The sequence below is a fragment of the Paralichthys olivaceus genome, chromosome 19 (genome assembly GCF_024713975.1).
Source record: "Paralichthys olivaceus isolate ysfri-2021 chromosome 19, ASM2471397v2, whole genome shotgun sequence".
In the NCBI taxonomy this organism is placed as follows: domain Eukaryota; kingdom Metazoa; phylum Chordata; class Actinopteri; order Pleuronectiformes; family Paralichthyidae; genus Paralichthys; species Paralichthys olivaceus.
In genome coordinates, this window is record NC_091111.1 from 2,126,458 (window position 1) to 2,144,964 (window position 18,507).

Sequence of the window (18,507 nt, forward strand, 5' to 3'; positions counted from 1 at the left end):
CACAGGGAGGATCTTTTTTTTTTCAGACTAGAACTTTTATTCTGTGTATTGATCAGTAAGTGGTACATAACTTAACACATCCAATGGGACATAGTTGTTTTGAAAAAAAATGCAGTTGAAATTTCTCATTCTGTGTTTTTAATAGTCACAGTACAATGTGCTGATCTCTAATACATATAATACAACAGTTTTGTTTGTATTTTGTATGTATATTACAGGAAATTTCAAAACACTCATGAAAAAAACCAAACACAAATAAGACGTACTGTAAATGTTACAGGCATTTGTAGAGCACCACTTGAGATATCTTCCAATATTGTTTCATGATTCCTAAAATTGCCAAGGAACACACAAGATGAACTGGGAAATGGGTTGAATTTGATCCACATATTATAACATTTTAGTGAGCACTCACTAAGCATTCCTCTGTTAGGAATTTGAAGACTTTTTCATAATTGTAAATATATAAATGAGGCAGTTAAAATTACATCTTGATTTTTCTTTCATACAAAATCTCAAATTCAAATCTTGAAAACTGATCTATTTCTCTGAGTAGTTAAATGTTTGTAAGGTTTTGAGGTTTTCTTGGACTTTGAAATCACGTTGAGGCAATCAAGAACCCAGAGAAAGTGCAGTGAACATTATCTGCCGCAAATATACCATTACTCTCCTCATCAGGGACCTGTACATAGACTCTGTCACCGGGATGCAGCATAACAACAGCACTGCCTGACATCTGATCCAGGAAGCCCTTGTTGTACTCATCATAACTGAAAACAACTGGCTCCTCGTTTTTGTAGAGAGCCACCAATGCGTTTGCACCATTGACATGAACATGATAGCTGAAATAATAGAGGCCGGGGATCTGGCAGGTAAATTCACCGGTGTTGGCATCATAATGGTGCTCACCATTGTACAGAACCTGGTTGAACTGAATAGGAGTTGCAGCTGCGGGATAGGCCCTGGTCAACACAGCACTGAAGGCAGACATGGGTGCCTTCATCATCTCATGAGACATTACAACCTCATGGGACTTGACTGGCATGCTCTTCTCATGGTGGTAGACCACCTCTCCTGGTTGGCCAGGTGGACCAGGAGGACCTGCTGGGCCTGGAAGACCATCATGACCTCTTGACCCTGGAACTCCAGGTGGACCCTGGGGACCAGAAACACCCTTAGATGTTAAGCCAGCTGGACCAGGTGGGCCGGGAAGACCTGGATGGCCTTTAAGTCCAGGGAGGCCAGATGGACCAGTTGGACCAGATGGTCCCATAGGTCCTGGCCTTCCGTTCTCACCACTCTTTCCTGGTGCTCCTGGGGAACCTGTGTGTCCTTTATGTCCTGGTGCACCATTTGAACCAGGGAGTCCTGGAGCACCAGCATGGCCTTGTGAACCCTTTGCACCCTGAGGACCATTGTGACCTGGAATTCCTGAAGGGCCTACTGCTCCAGGGGTACCTGGTTTTCCTGTGAAACCTTGAGCTCCTTGATCACCTTTGGTTCCTCTTTGGCCAGGGGCACCAACCATACCAATGTCGCCTTTGGGTCCTGTTGGGCCTGCCTCACCTTGAAATCCCCTTGAACCTTGTGGACCAGCTGGGCCTATGGCACCTGGAGCACCTGGGTGACCAGTAAAGCCTGTTGGGCCTGGCTCTCCTTTTTGACCAGTGGTTCCAGAAGTACCAGGGGCTCCTCTGCTGCCTGGAATTCCAGGTTCACCTGTTTTGCCAACACCTGGCATACCAGGGGATCCTGTCTGACCAGCTGGACCCTGTGGACCTTTAGGCCCCATAGGTCCAGGCATACCTGGGGTACCGTTTTGGCCTGGCTTTCCTGATGCTCCTGTGCCTGGAGCACCAGTGTGACCCTTTGGTCCTGTCATACCCATTGGCCCAGGAGCACCATCTCTTCCTGGCATGCCGCTCTTGCCAGGCTCTCCAGGATAGCCAGTGGCACCAGGTTTACCAATTCCAGGTTTGCCTGGCATACCAGATGGACCCATTGGTCCAACTGCGCCTGGTTGTCCTTGAACACCAGGAACTCCAATACCTCTCTCTCCTTTGATGCCAGGAATACCAGGAATACCAGGATGTCCCTTCAGGCCAGGCTCTCCTCTTGGTCCCATTGCTCCAGGAATGCCACTTGGTCCAGGTTTTCCAACAGAAGAAAGCCCAGCAGGTCCGGGTGTTCCAGGTGAACCAGGTGCACCTCTGGGCCCCATTTGTCCAGGTGCGCCAGTTGCACCCCTCTCACCAGGGATGCCAGGGCCACCTGGTTTTCCAGGGCCACCAGGAGTACCAGGTTTACCTGCTTGAGAGTAGCCAGGGGGTCCAGCGGGTCCTGGTGGGCCTTGTGGTCCAGTATGCCCTACACCACTTTTTCCGGGAGGTCCAGGTGGTCCCATTGGACCTGGTTCTCCTGGAGGACCTTGAGCACCTTGCTCACCTGCAACGGCTAGGGAAGAAAGAAATATAGATGCATGTGATATAATTATTTTGCAAGTATGATGTACAAGTTGATGATGCAGGATATATATATATATATATATATATATATATTTAATTTATCATTGGATTCAGTGAACTGTTTTACTAAATCATTTTATATTTGAAAAAAAAAAGGGCACGGCACAGTATTTACATGATGTGGTATGTAGATTTAGAAATTACACTTGAAAACATACAAGAAGCAAAAAACAGGCTTATAGTACTTGGTAATACCCAAATGGAGTGTACATGATCATTTGTATGTGTATATGTATAATTTCTATTAGGCTATACATAATTATAGAATACATGACAACTCCCTGATCCATGAATAACCAAAAGTTTGGTGCTCTACTCCCTAGAAAAACAAAGTGATTTAAAACACTTCTCCCTATGATGGTGTAGGGACAGCAATCTTTTTTTCTCCAAGGACAGACTTCACAGCCACACCAGTCTGCTGGCGTGAGACTCAGTACACCAGCTTCTGTGCATTTCAGTTTAATATGCCTGTTTGATACTGCACCCTTTAATTTCCTGCACTGCCCGTGGCCATGAATGTATAGTTAGTGGCGTGCAAGATGTCAACATTGACTTGCTGCACTTCCTACCACAAAGCGAAGAGTTCATGGGCAAGGTCAAATGAATGCATGTGTTTGCACAAATCTGCCATATAATGTCAATTCCTTATTTTACTGGAGGTTAATGCTCACAAATGTATATGTAGCACCATAGTCAACAACATAAGAACAATCCTACCTTATAAATCTACCTCATAAATTTGGAGTTTTTCTCATTTTATTAAATGCATTACTTTTACCATAGAAGGATCTCAGGGGTTTAAGAGATTCAGAACTTTGGGATATTCAACAAGTTATCTGATCAGACTTTTTAAGTTTTCAACTTTTTTAACATTAATATTAGTTGCTAACTTATGAATTCTAATTTTTTTTTTGTACCATGCACAAAAGCATATGTGACAGGGTTTCTATTGTTGCCAAAAGAGACCTGACTCAAACAAATCCAGTTGTGTTGGCCTCTCTTTTGAAATGGTGTTTTTCAGAGGAAACTGCTTTGACAGGGCTGTCATTTTCAAACCACTTAAGGCTGTGCCTGAAATCCCATGAGGGAATAAATGAGCCAGAACTGGACCTTTGGCAGCCTGGAGGTGATACTGGCCACAGAAGCTAAGCCAAAACCTTCAAAGTACTAACATACTTCTCAGTGTACTACCAATATCCACTCTCCCTTTGGTTAAGTGTGAGTAGTTTTTCTTTTTTTCGTTTGTGGCTTTGTTTATTTTTTGAAGAAATCAGCTTTTTTCTCTGCAGAGTGAAGTTACAGTAAATTTGATGTGGTGTGTTGGATTTACTGTTGTTTCTCAGCAGTCTGTGCTGTTTTTATCTTTTATTCATTCTCATTGTATGGTGCGATTTTTAAAACCACAAAGCAGTTTGTCAGGGTGTGCCTGCTACGTGGTAGCAACATCTGTCTTGGAGATTTGTCAAATTTGAGCTCTCATTGTCGACTTACTGTATGTTTTTTTTACACAGAGGCACGCAGTCAAACCACATCAGAACCTCTTCAAAAAAAAAGTTGGTGAAATAAATTCTCAACCATTTAGTCGGGTTATAAAATACAGTGTTACACCATGACCACAGCTTGGGTTTTATTTTATTGCACATGCGAAAATGACAGATTCCTTCTTAAACTATTATTTATCCAGGGCACAAGTGCTCTTTTACAGCTAGTCCTCACCTCTCAGTTATATACAAATTGACACATTCACAGCAGTTCAACCGTAGTCTTCTACCCTCAGCCTATGAGACGCTGAGAGGGACCCGCTGGGTGTGCACCTGCAGACAGTTGATGAGGGAGGGGTCTATAATTTCATGCCAAGATACATAAGACTGGATTTGAGCACAAGGTCAGAGGAGTGGTGATGATAATGATGATAAGTGTCGTGATGACTTGAATTTACAGTTAATTAACGGGAATGCCTTGTTTTTCTTGTTGGAGGTTCACATATTCAGATTTGTGATTCAGTGTAATGGGACCTGTCACACTTTAAGTCATTTCATGGGGAGTGAGTAACTATTAATTTTTCAACATATTTTTGTTTTTATCCATATTGCATGTGAAACACTTTGAGCTGCATTTCTTGTATGAAAGGTGCTATACAATTAAAGTTTATCATTATTATTATTTATAAGAAGACTAACTATATTTTATTTGTTGACTGTTGTAGAACATCTTTTGTGTGCACCTGCTGTCTTGCCTGTCAGCATCTTAAAAGTCTTTGAATTCCATTCAAAGTGTAACTTGAAGTGTCACTTTTATTATTTATTTCATTTATACTTATTTGAATATAAACATAAACCTGATGGATTCTGGAGCTGACGCACTCTAATAACATTGATTTGAAGAATTTTGAGGATTTCTTATCCTGCAAATTTACCCCAGCTGAATTTGAACCATCTCTTTTTGTATAAGTATCTTTCTTACTACTAGTGTACCTGCATTGTTATCACTTGATATAACCTGAACAATTGTTGGGTGAAAAGACACATTGCACTCACCATGGCTCTTGACGGGGTAGGGAGTCTTGCTCACTTTGGGCACGTAGTACCTGTCAGGGGTTGCCTCGGCCAAAGCCAGGAGGACGAGGAGAACGCTTGTTACCCTCAGATCCATCTTGTGAAGCCAAACCTGCAAAGACAAAATCCACTTATGAGGAGGAGCAGTGATGTTCGCCTCTAATGACAATTAAACAAGTGTGAGTGACAATCTCAGAGCTGCTTAGCCCCAGCATTTCTCTTATTTTTCGTAAGTGATGCAAAAATAAGGACATGGCTGAAAATAATGGTCATACAGCTCTGAGCACCTACAGCTACACCTTTTGTCAAAAGTGTTTTTTTGTTGCAGCAGAAGCATTGTTGTCTATTTTCTCACACAATAATTCATTCTGACCCAGTGTAAACTCAGCCATAGCACATGGCTCATTACACTTGTAATTGCATCAACCGGCGGTGCTCTACCACTGGCCCTCCCCTCAGTGAGAGCCTGGCTGCAGCAGGGATCCCCCCCCCCCAACTGCACTAACCTGAAAACAAAAAGCCATCTTACCGTGGAGGTTTACGCTCCAAAGAAACAGTGGGGGGGTCGGGGACGCTGCTGTCCGAGTGCCTTGCTGTTATATCCTTGGTTGTGGAGTCTGTCAGTCTGAGTGGCAGCTGCTGCTTCCCAGGGCACAGGGCTCAAGGTATTTATACTGAAGCGCTCTCCAGCATCGTGAAGGGTCTACCTCGTGTGGAAGGCCCTCCCTTCTCTGATGTCATCTTTTAATGATGGGTGCCGTGTCCTCAGGAGGGAAGTCACTTCAGGGTGATGGTCCTGCCTTCTCCTCCCTGCCCTCTCCTGCTTCCCTCTGTGTGCACAGAGCGGCAGTGAGGAGACTCTTGTCAGATTCTGTTAATTTCATGATTTATCTCTTTCAGGTGATCAATAGTTGAGATTGTGGCAGACAGCTTGTGCAGTGCTCCAAGTGAGCCTAGTTTATTCAGTCTTGCACCTTACACTTTGATCACTGTTTGCACATTTTATATATGAGTCAGAGTGGTTAAACTGACTGTCCTTTTTTTAGTATTTTTAGCTGCTTAAACATACAGAAGTTGTTTTTTTAGTCTGAAGACATAAAGTAATTGACCAAGTGGCTTGTGACAGGTTGTTTTTCTGGAAAAGTAAAGACTGTGTGAGTGTGACAATATTTTCCTCCAGTCTGAAGACCGTGCAATAGTCCAGCTGTGGTGGACTATATGCACCAGACAACTATTTTCACTCAATTTTGGTTGAATCTGAATTTAAACTCAGCTTTAATTAGATACCGGAAAGTGTTAGAATCTCTTTTAAAAAAACTAACTGTAGGTAAATATTTGGGTTTCAAAGACAGCAGGAAGTGCTTAAGATGTATTTCTGAACTTGCCACCAGCTCCATATTAGACATAATAAAATATTTGCATCGTAAAGTCTTGCATAGTAAATCATGATGATGACAGGTTTATGTGCGTGGATTGTCTTTGTGATTTTTGTAAACCACAGTTCAGCTTGAAGACACTAGGAGGCAGAAGTGAGGTTTTGCTCTTTTTCCTGTGAGAAGCTGCAGCTCTGCACACAGATTCACAGATTTGTAGCAGTTGAGGACACGGAAATCATTTTGTTTGAGGCCTCACATTTGAGAATGTGTTTTTCAATTACCAGCCGGAATTAAGATACTGGAACTAGAACCTCTGCATTTTCTGAAGAAAATGCATTGGATTACATTCACTGTTGCCATTAGCAACTGATGCATAAAAAAATTAACATTATCGTACTTAAATCAAGGGACAATCAAAGCATCAATTAATGAAAACATCAATAACTGACCACATGGTGGCGCTATTGCAACAGTTTTTGACAATGCAAAGCACTTAATTAGTGACCAGTCTGCCAAATTTAATGTTCGTAACTCAGTACGTTTTTAGCGCTCCTCATCGCAATGAGTTATTCATTAATTATGAAAGCTATCCATAAGCTGCTTAAAACTTTGTCATGTAATATTTTATACATGGAGCCATGTTTTGTATTATTATTATTTTAATAATTGTATTATTTATTTATTTATTTATTTTCTGTAGCACACTCAACCAGCCTTATTCTTGGTCTCAGTCTGGACTGAACCTTAAAGAGTTTTAGTGGGTTCACTTCATTCAATTAAGGGAAATTTATACATGATATCTAAAATAAAACTTTCAGGCATGTACTAGGTTTGGTGAAGTTTGGACGAATGATGTAGCAGAGGGAGTCAAATAAATGCTCTGAGAAAGATTCTAAATAGTGGAGACACTTTTATCCTTTTAAAAACTTTACTTTAAAAAACCAGAAAGCAGAACAAATCGGATGAATCAGCTGAAAATGACGGTATAATGAGAAAGACGCGAACATAAAAATAGTCTATGTCTTGATGGTTAAATTTAAGATCAAATGTTGTCTGGATTACAAGAATGGTTTAACACATATACAGTAAATATAAGTCAACTTTGTAATGGAGCTCTGGTTTGGGAAGAGCCTTCCCTTTCCTTCCCTTGGGCCATACCTTTTAAACTGCCAACGTCTCAGCAGCCACAGATGAGCACTCAGTGAGCTGTGGGCATCTTTGGTAAACTCTTTGAATTAAATGACAGAGTATTGTGGGGGGTGGAGTCGACATTTAACAACTTTCTAAGCTGCAGATATGCCACTGCATCTCACTAAGAAAGTGGCTGTGACCGCATTGAGTTCATGGCTGCCTTTTATTTCATTTGGATCTTTTTTCTTTTTTCTTTTTTGGTGTGTCAAAATTAATGCCTCTCTATCTAAATCTGGCACTGGGAGCTTAAATGTAAACGCTTACTTGGATTCGCATGCTGTTTCTGGATAAGCTCATGCTGCGCACGGCATAAAGCAGTCAGAGTGCATAAACATGTAATTAGGAGCAGAGACGTATGGGAAAGCAGCAATGACGGAGTGATATGAAGTCGACCTCAGTCTCTTTTCACACGTGTCCTGGTGGCAGGGTGGGTGGTATTACTGGAAAGGGTCTGCTGTAACAATTGTTTTGCCCCTCCAAACATCTTAACATCCCACCACTGCTCTCCAGACATGACTTAATGCTCCTTCAGTGGCTTTAATTAACACTGGTGATGACAGGGGTTTGTCCCCCAACATGTTGTCTGTTATTCACATTGTCTCGATATGTATATGTAATCGACAAGTCACATCTGTGCGTCCAGAAAATCCAGAAGAAAAGTTGTTTAGCTCCTTGGTCATCGATTGAGGAACAGTTAACATAGTTCATCGTTTTGCAAGTGTAGTATTGTATTACACACCTCATGAAAGGAAGTGTGATGATAATCTACCCTTTTTGTTGTGTTTTGGTAAAATTGTACACTATATGTTCACCAGCTAGTGTCTTACTTCCAGGTAGTACATGTGCGTTTATAGAGCTTTCCCTCTGTTTGCTGATGCTGATTACAAAATTGATGAGAGCTGAGAGATTGAACCAAAATAATGGAGCTGCGAGCTGTCAAACCAAAACCACGAGCTAAAAGACATCAAGTGCTACTCACACATTTTAGAATCGCAAAAAAAGTTGCTGTCTGCTGGATAAAATGTGCAATCACTGTTTTTTAAACAACCGCAAAAGCAGTCTGCGCAACCGATTGATTGGGTTTTTGCTGTGCTGTCATTTGACAAAAATTCTTATTGGTCAAAAAAGTGCCACATAAATCTTTTCGACTACTATTAATTTTTCACAACATGGGACTTGCCCGACTAATGAATGAGACTGCTAGGTCTAATGCGAGGTCTCGGTCAAACTTATGTATAATCAAAAATGAAAAGAAAAGAAATTTCTCCTGGTGAAAAAGCAGTTTCACACACACAGAAGACACCGACAAAGATGTCCAGACATTTTGTGGCGATAAGAGCCAACACCAGCATCTTTGTGTTGTCAAGAAAGTCTTTTGATAGCCACACCGGAGTTAGTACGTCACTTCCTGCCTCTGTCTGCTGCACCAGGCTGCGCCGCCGCTCGCCTGTATAATGCAAAGGATTGGTTGCTGTTGTGAATGTGTCTGTGCAGAGAACCTCCCGCTGTGTTGTGCATGTGTGAAAAGCAAACTGTGGTTAAACTCCATAGCTATATTCACCAGATTTTGCCCAAAGGTCATGTCTGAAAACAGCTTTGGTTTACTCACATTCAGCTCCGAACTAACTGAGAACAAAGAACTCATGTCTGTGGCTGCATTTTGTTAAAACAGATGTGACCAAAAATTGGAGTGCAAACTTTGCAAACAGTACTTTGCAAACAGTACTATCTATATCACAGCTCAACAACCAACCATGTAAGCAGTCGGCTAACTTGACTACATTAGGATCAACTTTGGAGTTGCGCTGTTTGCGATTCATTGACAAATAAGGCTATCAGGAGTGAACCCGGTTCACTTGCCGAAGACTAGGTATGATGTCAGTCGGCCAGGATTTTCTTTGGTAGATTATAGCCCTAAAAATACTTTATATCCTTGGGATTTCTTTACCGCGGTGTGTTGTTTCGATTAGCAGCTATCAACAGAAAATTTCAGGTTGGCTAGTGCCGAGTGGTAGTTGACGGTTCAGGGTTTATTCTTAACCATGGAAACAGTGATTGAGGAAATAGTCTCACCACAAAGATCTGTAGTGGTTGCTGGATTTTTTTTATCTGTTTATCCTCATGAGCAGATGGAGTTACCTAGTTGACATGGTATTTTAGAAGTTCTAGATTATTTTTTTTTTCAAAATATTATCGCAATAATCAAGCCTTTTAGTGGCTGATCTTTAACTTGTAATTGATTCATAAATAAACAATACCAGAATTTCTTATTTAAATTGGTAAATTAAATATATATTTATATAAAGACCACAGATCTGACCAGACACTGCCCCTCAGCTGTCATTTTACAGTTGTCAATACGTTTTGGTTAATACCAAATAAGGAGTTTGGTTTGGTATTGTACATAAATCAATTAAATGCGTAATTGGCTGGTAAAATGTGTTTTGTACCATGTTCATCCTTTGTTTTTGATTCAACTATTCGGTGAAACAAAACTGAGGAGTTCATGCAAGATTTTCCTGTATGAAAGCATATCAAAGGAAACTCTTGTTTTCTTATTGAGTAATTTTATCTTGATTTTAATATTTTCTGTTTTTGGACTGTCTTGTGTCCGTTTGACCCAGAGATTTGAGGATGCCATAGTGCCTGAGAGAAAGGAGAGAATAATTGCCGGTTGATGTACCTATAAGTCAGCAGAGTGGAAAGCAGGAGCTAAAGATAGAGTGTTTGAACTGGGAAGTGACGGTGGCTCAGATTTTACGTTTTAATAAACCAAATACACCACTAAGAGGCACTTTGAGCTTTATGAATGGAAGGACTGAAGCCGGACCTCCTGGCTGAGAGTTGGCTGCAATTACAGGGACCCGAAGACAAAAACCATGGCTGGAAGCTTGACCGACCTGAGGCTGACTGTAATTCAGAATAGCAACCAAAGGCCCTTACTGCATCCTTCTGCATTTTGTTTTCTTCTTTTTGCCTGACAAATTCTCACCCAAGTGAGTCATTTAAAAATAATGGAAAAGCTGTTCTCAGAGAAAAATAATTGAAGCCAGAGACGCAAATTATTTTTTGTTAGCAAATCAGATCTTGCTCTCATTTGAGGATTTATTTTAGGAGCTGGTAATGGCTTACTTTCAAGTCAATTACCTTAGTCAAAGCTGAGTAAGTGCTATAATGACCAGTGCTTTTCTTTGTACTCTACCTCCAGCATTAACTCATATTCAGCAGATTTTGCACGAGCGGTGTTGCAATCTTTAAATCCCAGCAGCTCTTACAAATCTGCGTCTACAATATGATATGATGCAAATGTTTTTTTCAGCCTGCCTGGAGTGGCCAAAAAAAGCCAGTTAAAAAAAAATATCAAGAAAGTCAAAAATGTAACTGATTACATGAATTAATAAGTAAAAGTTAATGATGGTATATCAAAACACATAACTTTCTAGTTTTCTTCTAGATAAAAAAGAAAACAAAAATTATACCCCATTTGCACATCGCATTAAAATGTATTTTGCATGAGCAGGTTAAAGTTAAAAAGAAGTTGACCACATGGTGTAAATGCATCCAGGCTGCAATAAGGATCGATTGTGATCCGATAAGCCAAACCATTGTTTGTTTGTTGTTTTTGTAGACGTAAGGGACTAGCTCATTTTACTTGAAGCGGGTTAGAACAATCATCTTCTAACCAGAGGGTCGGCGGTTCGATCCCACTCTTCCCTAGTCTGAATGCCGAAGTGTCCGTGGGCGAGATGCTGAACCCTTCTTGATGAAGATAAGAGATTTGCATTTATGAATGGAAATAGTTTTATGTTTATAGATCAGCTAGCTTTATCACTGTTGGCTTTTTAGCTACCTTTTTATATTGTACTCTGACACGATAGCAGTATATGAATTCTTAACTCTGCCTGCAATGGGGCTGTCAAATCTACATTTGAATGTGGAAAGAAATTAAACTTTGCGGATGTTCAAATTAAAAATGTAGTCTACAAGAGCAACAGGTTATTTGAAGCAGTTTGAGACCTTGTAGTCCAGCAGAGGGCGCTCTTAAAATCCACTGATAGCTTTGATGGCAGTACACAATGAAACAAAGTTAAGTTTATCAGAGAAAAAAACAACAACACTACAAGTATGTTGGGCACGACAGTGAGGATGGTGAAATTACTAGCAAACATAGGGCTGTTTGTCGATGTAAAAAAACAAACTCTAAAACCACAACAAATCGGTGATATATTTGTTACGATATTCTTGCAGTTTTACAAGAGTTATACCCGCTGTTTTGGGTTGGTCCACTTCAGGACTGGAAACTAAAGAATCTGTTTCAGTGTTTATTCTCCATGGTTTGTGCTAGAGATCCTTCACCTTCACCATAAACACTCCCCCATAAAACTTTTACTATCTGCCCCTATGGTTTCGACCTTGGGAACTTATCCCAATTCCCAATCCCATAAGTGTGCATTCCGTTCTTGTACTTGTTTTTGTTGAATTTCTTCAAACCGCCTTGAACCTTGTGATGTTCGTTTAGTTTTTTTTTTTTTTTTTCAACTTACCCCGATGACTTAATCATTCCTCACATTAATTCCATTATGGTCCTCCAGTGTCACTATAGGAAACCCAGCAGACTCAGGCTTGTCGTTGACTGACTGTAGAGGTGGTGCTGGTGGTGAGAAAAGTTGTTGGAGGCCAAACCCAATGTCTTAAACAGCTCCAACACTATTATGTTGATGTTTTTCTGAAAGGAGCGCTGGTGTTAACCAAATTACGCAGAGTTCAAAATAATTATGGTGCACAAGGACAAAAATGGAAGGAATGATGCTGGCAGCTCCTGCAGACATCTGAGGCAAACACTTTTAAGACTGATCTGTATTGATTTTGAGAGAGCGCGGAAGCTCAAAGTGAGACACTTCGGAGGAAAACGTGATGGAATCTTAAGTTGAGGGGTGGAGCCAAAGTGGCCTGTCATGTGACATGTGACATTATTGTGTCTTGATTCTGTCATCAACTCCAAAACATGTTTGTCAGCTCTAAAATGTTCTCGGTCTCCAAAGTTAAAATCAAATCAAAAGACTTCCATAAGCACAGGCGCCAGATCCACAGGGTCCTGTGGGACTTTAGATTCCAGACTGACAAGGGTGGACAAAGAACCGAAAATGGCATTAGTGATAGATGTGGCAATTCACCCTTACAGTAACATCAGGAAAAAGGAGCATGAGAAGATCATGTACAATAGGCAAAAAGAACAGCTAGAGCAGATGTATGAGGTGAAATGCAACTTGATACTTGTGGTAGTAGGAGCATTAGGGGCTGTGACCCCCAAACTAGGGTTAATGGCTCCGGCAGGTACAACATCTGAAGCCTCCGTCAAAATGAGCTCAGTCCTAGGAACAGCTAAGATACTGCTCAGAACCCTCAACTTTTCAGAACTCTGCATGGAATTAAAGTTTTTGCTTGAAATTCATTTTTGAGAATTTTACAAACTGAAATACCACATCAATGAATTCAGAAAGAAGTTTTTAAGTCAAATATTTTAGCGCAAATAATTTAGTGGTACTTTAATTTCAAGGAGGCTACTTGGTAGTGCTACATTTCTAATGTATGATTTAAATTATTGTTGCAATAATTTGCTTTCATGGTCATTGCCCAAACATCTAATCAGACATGTGGAATTACTATCTAATAACACAGGAACCTGCCATGTGTAAGCAATGTCTTGATTGTGATTGACTGATTAAGTGAGGTTCTCCACTCCCTGCGACCAACCAGCCGATCAAAACTTGGTCGAATGAGACTCTTCTTATTGACTAACATCTGGTTGAGGGGGTCATCATCTACATAAATAAAACTGACCTGATTTGACGTTTACTGTGGCAGCAAGTAATCATTTTAATGAGCCTCCTCATTGCCAGAAATAGTTTCACCAGAACTATTCACCTGGTTTTTAATGAACATACTATGAATGAACTCAGGTGCTGGCATACATCTATGTTATTTGCAAGGTATTTTGAACCCAGTGCTTATCAGCCCTGGTGGCCTGTGTCCTAAATATACCGGAATCTGTGTGGATTTCCCTCGCCGGGCTGCTCTCCTGGCTCAGGTCTGTTGTTGTTTTTGTCGGTTTTGATTTTATTTTGGGTGTTGGGCTGGGAAAGATCCCTGAGAACCATTCTTAGTACAGTGGGAAGAATGCATAAGGAACTTAAGAAGCCATTTGCTCTTTTTTTCACCCTACAATCCAAAGAAACCTAACATCACTCAGTGGAAATGAATAAGGAGCAAGCCATGAATAGTATTTATCTCACAAGCAGTATAAATATCTTTGTTTTGATTCCTGCCACAGCTGATGAATAGATAGAACAAATACACAAGGATTTGGGTGTAGTACAACTATTATACCCATTACACCATTAAACCCATTACAGTGGCTCAATTACAATGTAATATGATGTCCATGAGTTATTATGAACAGAAGCTAAATATTTTTTTAGAATTGTGCATCACAGAAAAGGCAACGTCTTGATTAGATAGTTCAGAATCAGTTTTCAATCTATCTTATCTGAATTGTTGTCTCTTAATGCATGTTGCTTTTTGGCTTTAGTCAGTGAGATTGTGAACAATGAGAATATGTGTTGTTTACGGGGCATAGTGTGGCTGTAGAAGAATGATACTAAGCTCAGGCACCACAATCTTTCAGATGTGCTAAGACATGTAAACACAGCTTGAAGGTTTCTTGCTCTTCCCCAAAATGTGGGGCTTTGTGTTCCCAGAGGTTACTGCTGGACAGTTTTATGGCAGATGCAAAGAGCCGGCCTTCACTGCCTTGTCCTGGTTGTGTCGCAGTTCCTGCCTGATCTCTCTCCCAGAACTCTTAAGCGCATCTTTATTGTCTATCTGAATGTGATGGAGATAAGGCCACATGCTCTCGAGCTGTTTTTACGGCATTTGCGGTTTTGCGCTTAGCTGTCGGTGTGTTGGGAAGTCATAGGAGGATGTGTTTGAAGGAAGAGAGAGAAGCTCAAATTCTTACATACTTTCTCACTGTGATAATTCTTTATGGCAAATATTAATTTTTAAAGTGAAAATAGAATTCTTGGTCATTCCCAAGGAGAACTTAAATCAATCCCATAGATCATTCAGAACTGTAATAACCACTGGCAAGGTGACCCATGCAACCCCTTCCCCTCTGTGATATAATTACTGTGAGGGTATTAAAGGCACATTCTCTGAGGCTTTTGAGAAAGCAGATTAAAACACATTTTTGGGACGTTGGCTCTGCATATGTGGGCAATGCACTTTTGTTGTGTTGCTCGCTTGAATGAAAACCCTAAGTAACAGCTGCTGAGCATGATAGAGAGCCATAAAAGGAGCTGGATTTTATGTTCCAGATTTATCTTTTATCTTTTCAAACCTCTAGATTTTGTTTGGTTAGAAACAAATCTATAAGGACATTTTAATAGCATTATGCACATGTGTCACAGTGTGAAGTCAGCAAATATCTCAGAGGAGAAAGGTGGAGCTAGTGAAGAAAAGTAATGCCTAATTTTCTCTGTAAATTAAGGGGGCTGCCATGGTGAAGGGACATGTGCACTGGTTTTATGGTAATCCAGCAAATCCAAAATAAGACAGCTTTAAAGTCAGTAGTTTCATTTCAAACATGGTATTAAGCTGCAAAAATACCGAAATGCTCTCATCAAATCCACCACGTCTCCGACCACTCAATTCACCTCAGCGTCCACTGCTAAATTAACTGCTGAATTTGTTTAGCTCCTCTCAGTGTGATTGTTTTGAGCGTCCTATGTCTGATAGTCCAGCCCGTCTGCTCCCTGGATGCAGTGGAGCCGACTTTAACCATAAAGCTGTGGTTTGCTGTTTGATTTTCCCCCTGCGCAGTAAAATCCCTTTTTCAACTTTGCAACATTTCCCTTCTTGTAGGTTAGTAGCATTTCTAGATACCACTTGCAAACCGACCGGTATTTTTGTATTTGGTATTTTTAACAGACTTTGAAACTTGGATCTTTATGGTGATACTAGTTTTGTCACAGTCGATATGTTTCTATCCATCAAACACACTCTGCTTTGACCTTGTTAAGAAGTAAGCATATACATGCGTCACTTTGTATATTGACATAGCAACAGGATCCATGTTGTTACAGCTTTGTTTACGTTAGATGATGAAGTCACCCATGCCACAAGTCTTTGTCCTTAATTAGTCTGGAAGGTTGAGTTAATTAAATGTCTTTTTATGCGTTTAAAATGCCCAACCCACGTCGTTTTAAGATAATGAGCATTTTCTTTATGACGTACATGTGTAGAAGGAAGAGGTGAGGTGGATTTAATTACAAAAAGGGACACCTCTTTCTCTTATGTTTTAAGACTCAGGGCGAACACTTTGCATGAACAACAACCCACCAACTCAAAGCTGTGACTCAGGAGGTAGAGAGGGTCGTTCACTAATCGAACAGTCAGTGGTTTGAAGTGTCCTTGAGCAAAATACTGAACTGTGGCCGATATAATTAAAAAAACGCTATATAAATACAGGCCATTCATGCAGTGCATCTATGGGCAGCCATCAGGGGCATTCTTGCCCAAGAACACTTGGCACTGGGATCGGACCACCGACCTTCTGGTAAGAGGACGATCTGCTCTACGCCCTGAGCCACATAAGTTTAATGACTGTATCTCAACATTACTGCAGATTTGTCAGCTGCACATTCTTACTGCCAATCTCCTGTTCTGCCACATCCCAGAGGTTCTACTGGATTCACATCTGGTGATTGGGGAGGTCATTGAGGTTTATTGAACTCACTGACATAAGATAGACTTGTAGTAATTATGCGTAAATCAGTCTTTTAAAGCTATGGTTTGCAATCCTGGAAAAGCTGGAAAGTGCAGGCTACACTTTGAAAATACAACAATAAATCCCACCCCCTCTCATCAGCCCTCTCATCAATGCTAGGTACCCAAAACAAATGAAGGCGCAATGACTGACAACCACTACAGACAAACTTTTCCTTGAGTCCTGACCATGTTCTCTTTGGTGGTATATGTCTCTCTGGATGAAGACTCTGGTCATGGACAGTGAGAACACGGACTGACAGGTACGCCAGTGAAGCTTATTACAGCCCTGCAAGGGCCACAGACACTATTTTTTCTTTTTTTCAGACAACTTTATTCATTGATGACTATTGGGACATGAAGATAGAAGTTTTTTCTCCCTCTTTAAGCAGTTACACATGAGAGACGTACAAAACAAAAGTAGTGAACGCAACAGCAGGCCAGCTGTGTCCTTATAAATGTGAGACATGATATAGTTTGATGTTTTTCTGTTTACATTTTTTCCTGTTCCCAGTATGTTCAGTATGTGTGTTCAGGAAATGCAACATTTACTTTCACCCCTCCTGTTTCCGTCTCGGTCCCTGTCTCTGTCTGAGAGGACATGTAAACACCACAAACTTTCATATCACATACAAACCATCCCCAAATTTGAGATTTTAGTGCCAGTTTCCCTCTGTTAGAATCATAGTCTACCTAGTCTATTTGTTTGGTATGTCAGTCCCTTTAAACAGTCTTGCACAGCTTTGTAACAAATGTATTCAGAACGTATGTTCCACACTGATGTCACATATCAGGGCGGGGACATACACTGTTATGTCTGACTTGCTAAATGTTGTTATAGTGATGCCCGTGCTTTGATCTGGCTGGACCGCTCTCAGATAAGCTAAATTTGTGTTTTGCATGCAACAGTAACAGTTGAGGCACTTTCTGTATCAAATAAACAACTCTCTCCTGATGAACAGCTTGCATCAGGAGCTGTGCAGTAATGCTTGGAGTCTGATGAAAGCTGGTGACACCAAAGACCTTTTTAATTAACACAGTCAGTTTAATTAGTGTTTTATTGCATTGACTCACTGTTATTGTGGTTGTGGCCCATAATGCATTTGTGTTGCTACACTGTGGTTAAATAGAGAGAATATTGTATTGTACTGTAAGGATGCATGATGCAGAAAGATAATAAGTACTTGTGACCCTCGGCACATGGCAGTCTTCTCTTCTCATTTGGCCTCATCAAATCCACGCGAATGGGACAGACACACCACCTGAAAATATATAATGCTTCCGAAATATCGATGGACTTTCTCCAAATTCAGCACTCGGACTCCGAGTTGAACAGATTGGATTGAGGTCACACTGACGTGTCCACTGAACATGATAGAGTATTTCATTACATCTGGCATAAACTTGATTCAAGGATGAATTTGGTCAAGTTTTTGATCATACTCACTAATATGCAGCCAGTTCAGGAGGTTAAGACCAGGGCCACAATCGCTCCACACCCAGTATTCCAGGCTGATAAAGCCGAAGCCCAACGGGAGCGAGAGCAAACCTCTGACCCCGATGCATCAGTGGTTACCAAAATGTGAAAATACCTCTCTTGCCATTATTTAAAGGTAAGGTTGGTTGTCTCTGAAACACTTTTTTATCCTATATATTGAATTCCTCTTTAAAACCTGGAAGCCATTAATAATAAATAAAGTTCTTTTCGTAGAACACTCTGGTACTCACGTGACTGTAAACACAACAAATGGCGTACATTTCTGTCACTAACTGACCATCCTACGTACAGTACATGCACCCAGGCCTCAGTCTCACTGTGCATGATCACACAAGGCAAAGAGACACCCCTGAAGCAGAGTTGATAGCCACAAGTAAGCCAGCAAATCAGGGAAATGGCGACTTCTAGCAGTGTTGATATGGGCGTAGTTTTCCCGAGAGAGGGGAGCGGTTGGGATTTATCGGTTGCATGTGCTTTTGCTAGCTTTTCCAGGATTACCCTCGCTATAACACCATACATCAGAAACAGGAAAGCCT

The 18,507-nt window shown here is 40.8% G+C and overlaps 2 protein-coding genes across 2 annotated transcripts in view; one reads left to right on the forward strand and one right to left on the reverse strand.

Moving 5' to 3' along the window:
* The window catches only part of nt5dc1 (5'-nucleotidase domain containing 1), a 55,382-nt gene that overhangs the window by 9,737 nt on the left and 27,138 nt on the right, over positions 1-18,507 (forward strand). The window lies entirely within an intron of this gene.
* Positions 12-5,736, reverse strand: col10a1b (collagen, type X, alpha 1b). Its single transcript, XM_020092000.2, has 3 exons — positions 5,610-5,736; positions 5,063-5,192; positions 12-2,454 (listed from the first exon to the last, which is right to left on the reverse strand). The coding sequence occupies exons 2-3, from the start codon at positions 5,175-5,177 to the stop codon at positions 599-601; spliced, it is 1,971 nt and encodes a 656-aa protein (XP_019947559.1). The 5' UTR covers positions 5,178-5,192; positions 5,610-5,736; the 3' UTR covers positions 12-598.

Excerpts from the sequence above, each read along its gene's own strand:
- col10a1b (XM_020092000.2), bottom strand. The coding sequence starts at position 5,177 with ATGGATCTGAGGGTAACAAGCGTTCTCCTCGTCCTCCTGGCTTTGGCC. Across the intron at positions 2,455-5,062 it reads CTACCCCGTCAAGAGCCATG|CCGTTGCAGGTGAGCAAGGT; the intron begins GTGAGTGCAATG and ends TTTCTTCCCTAG.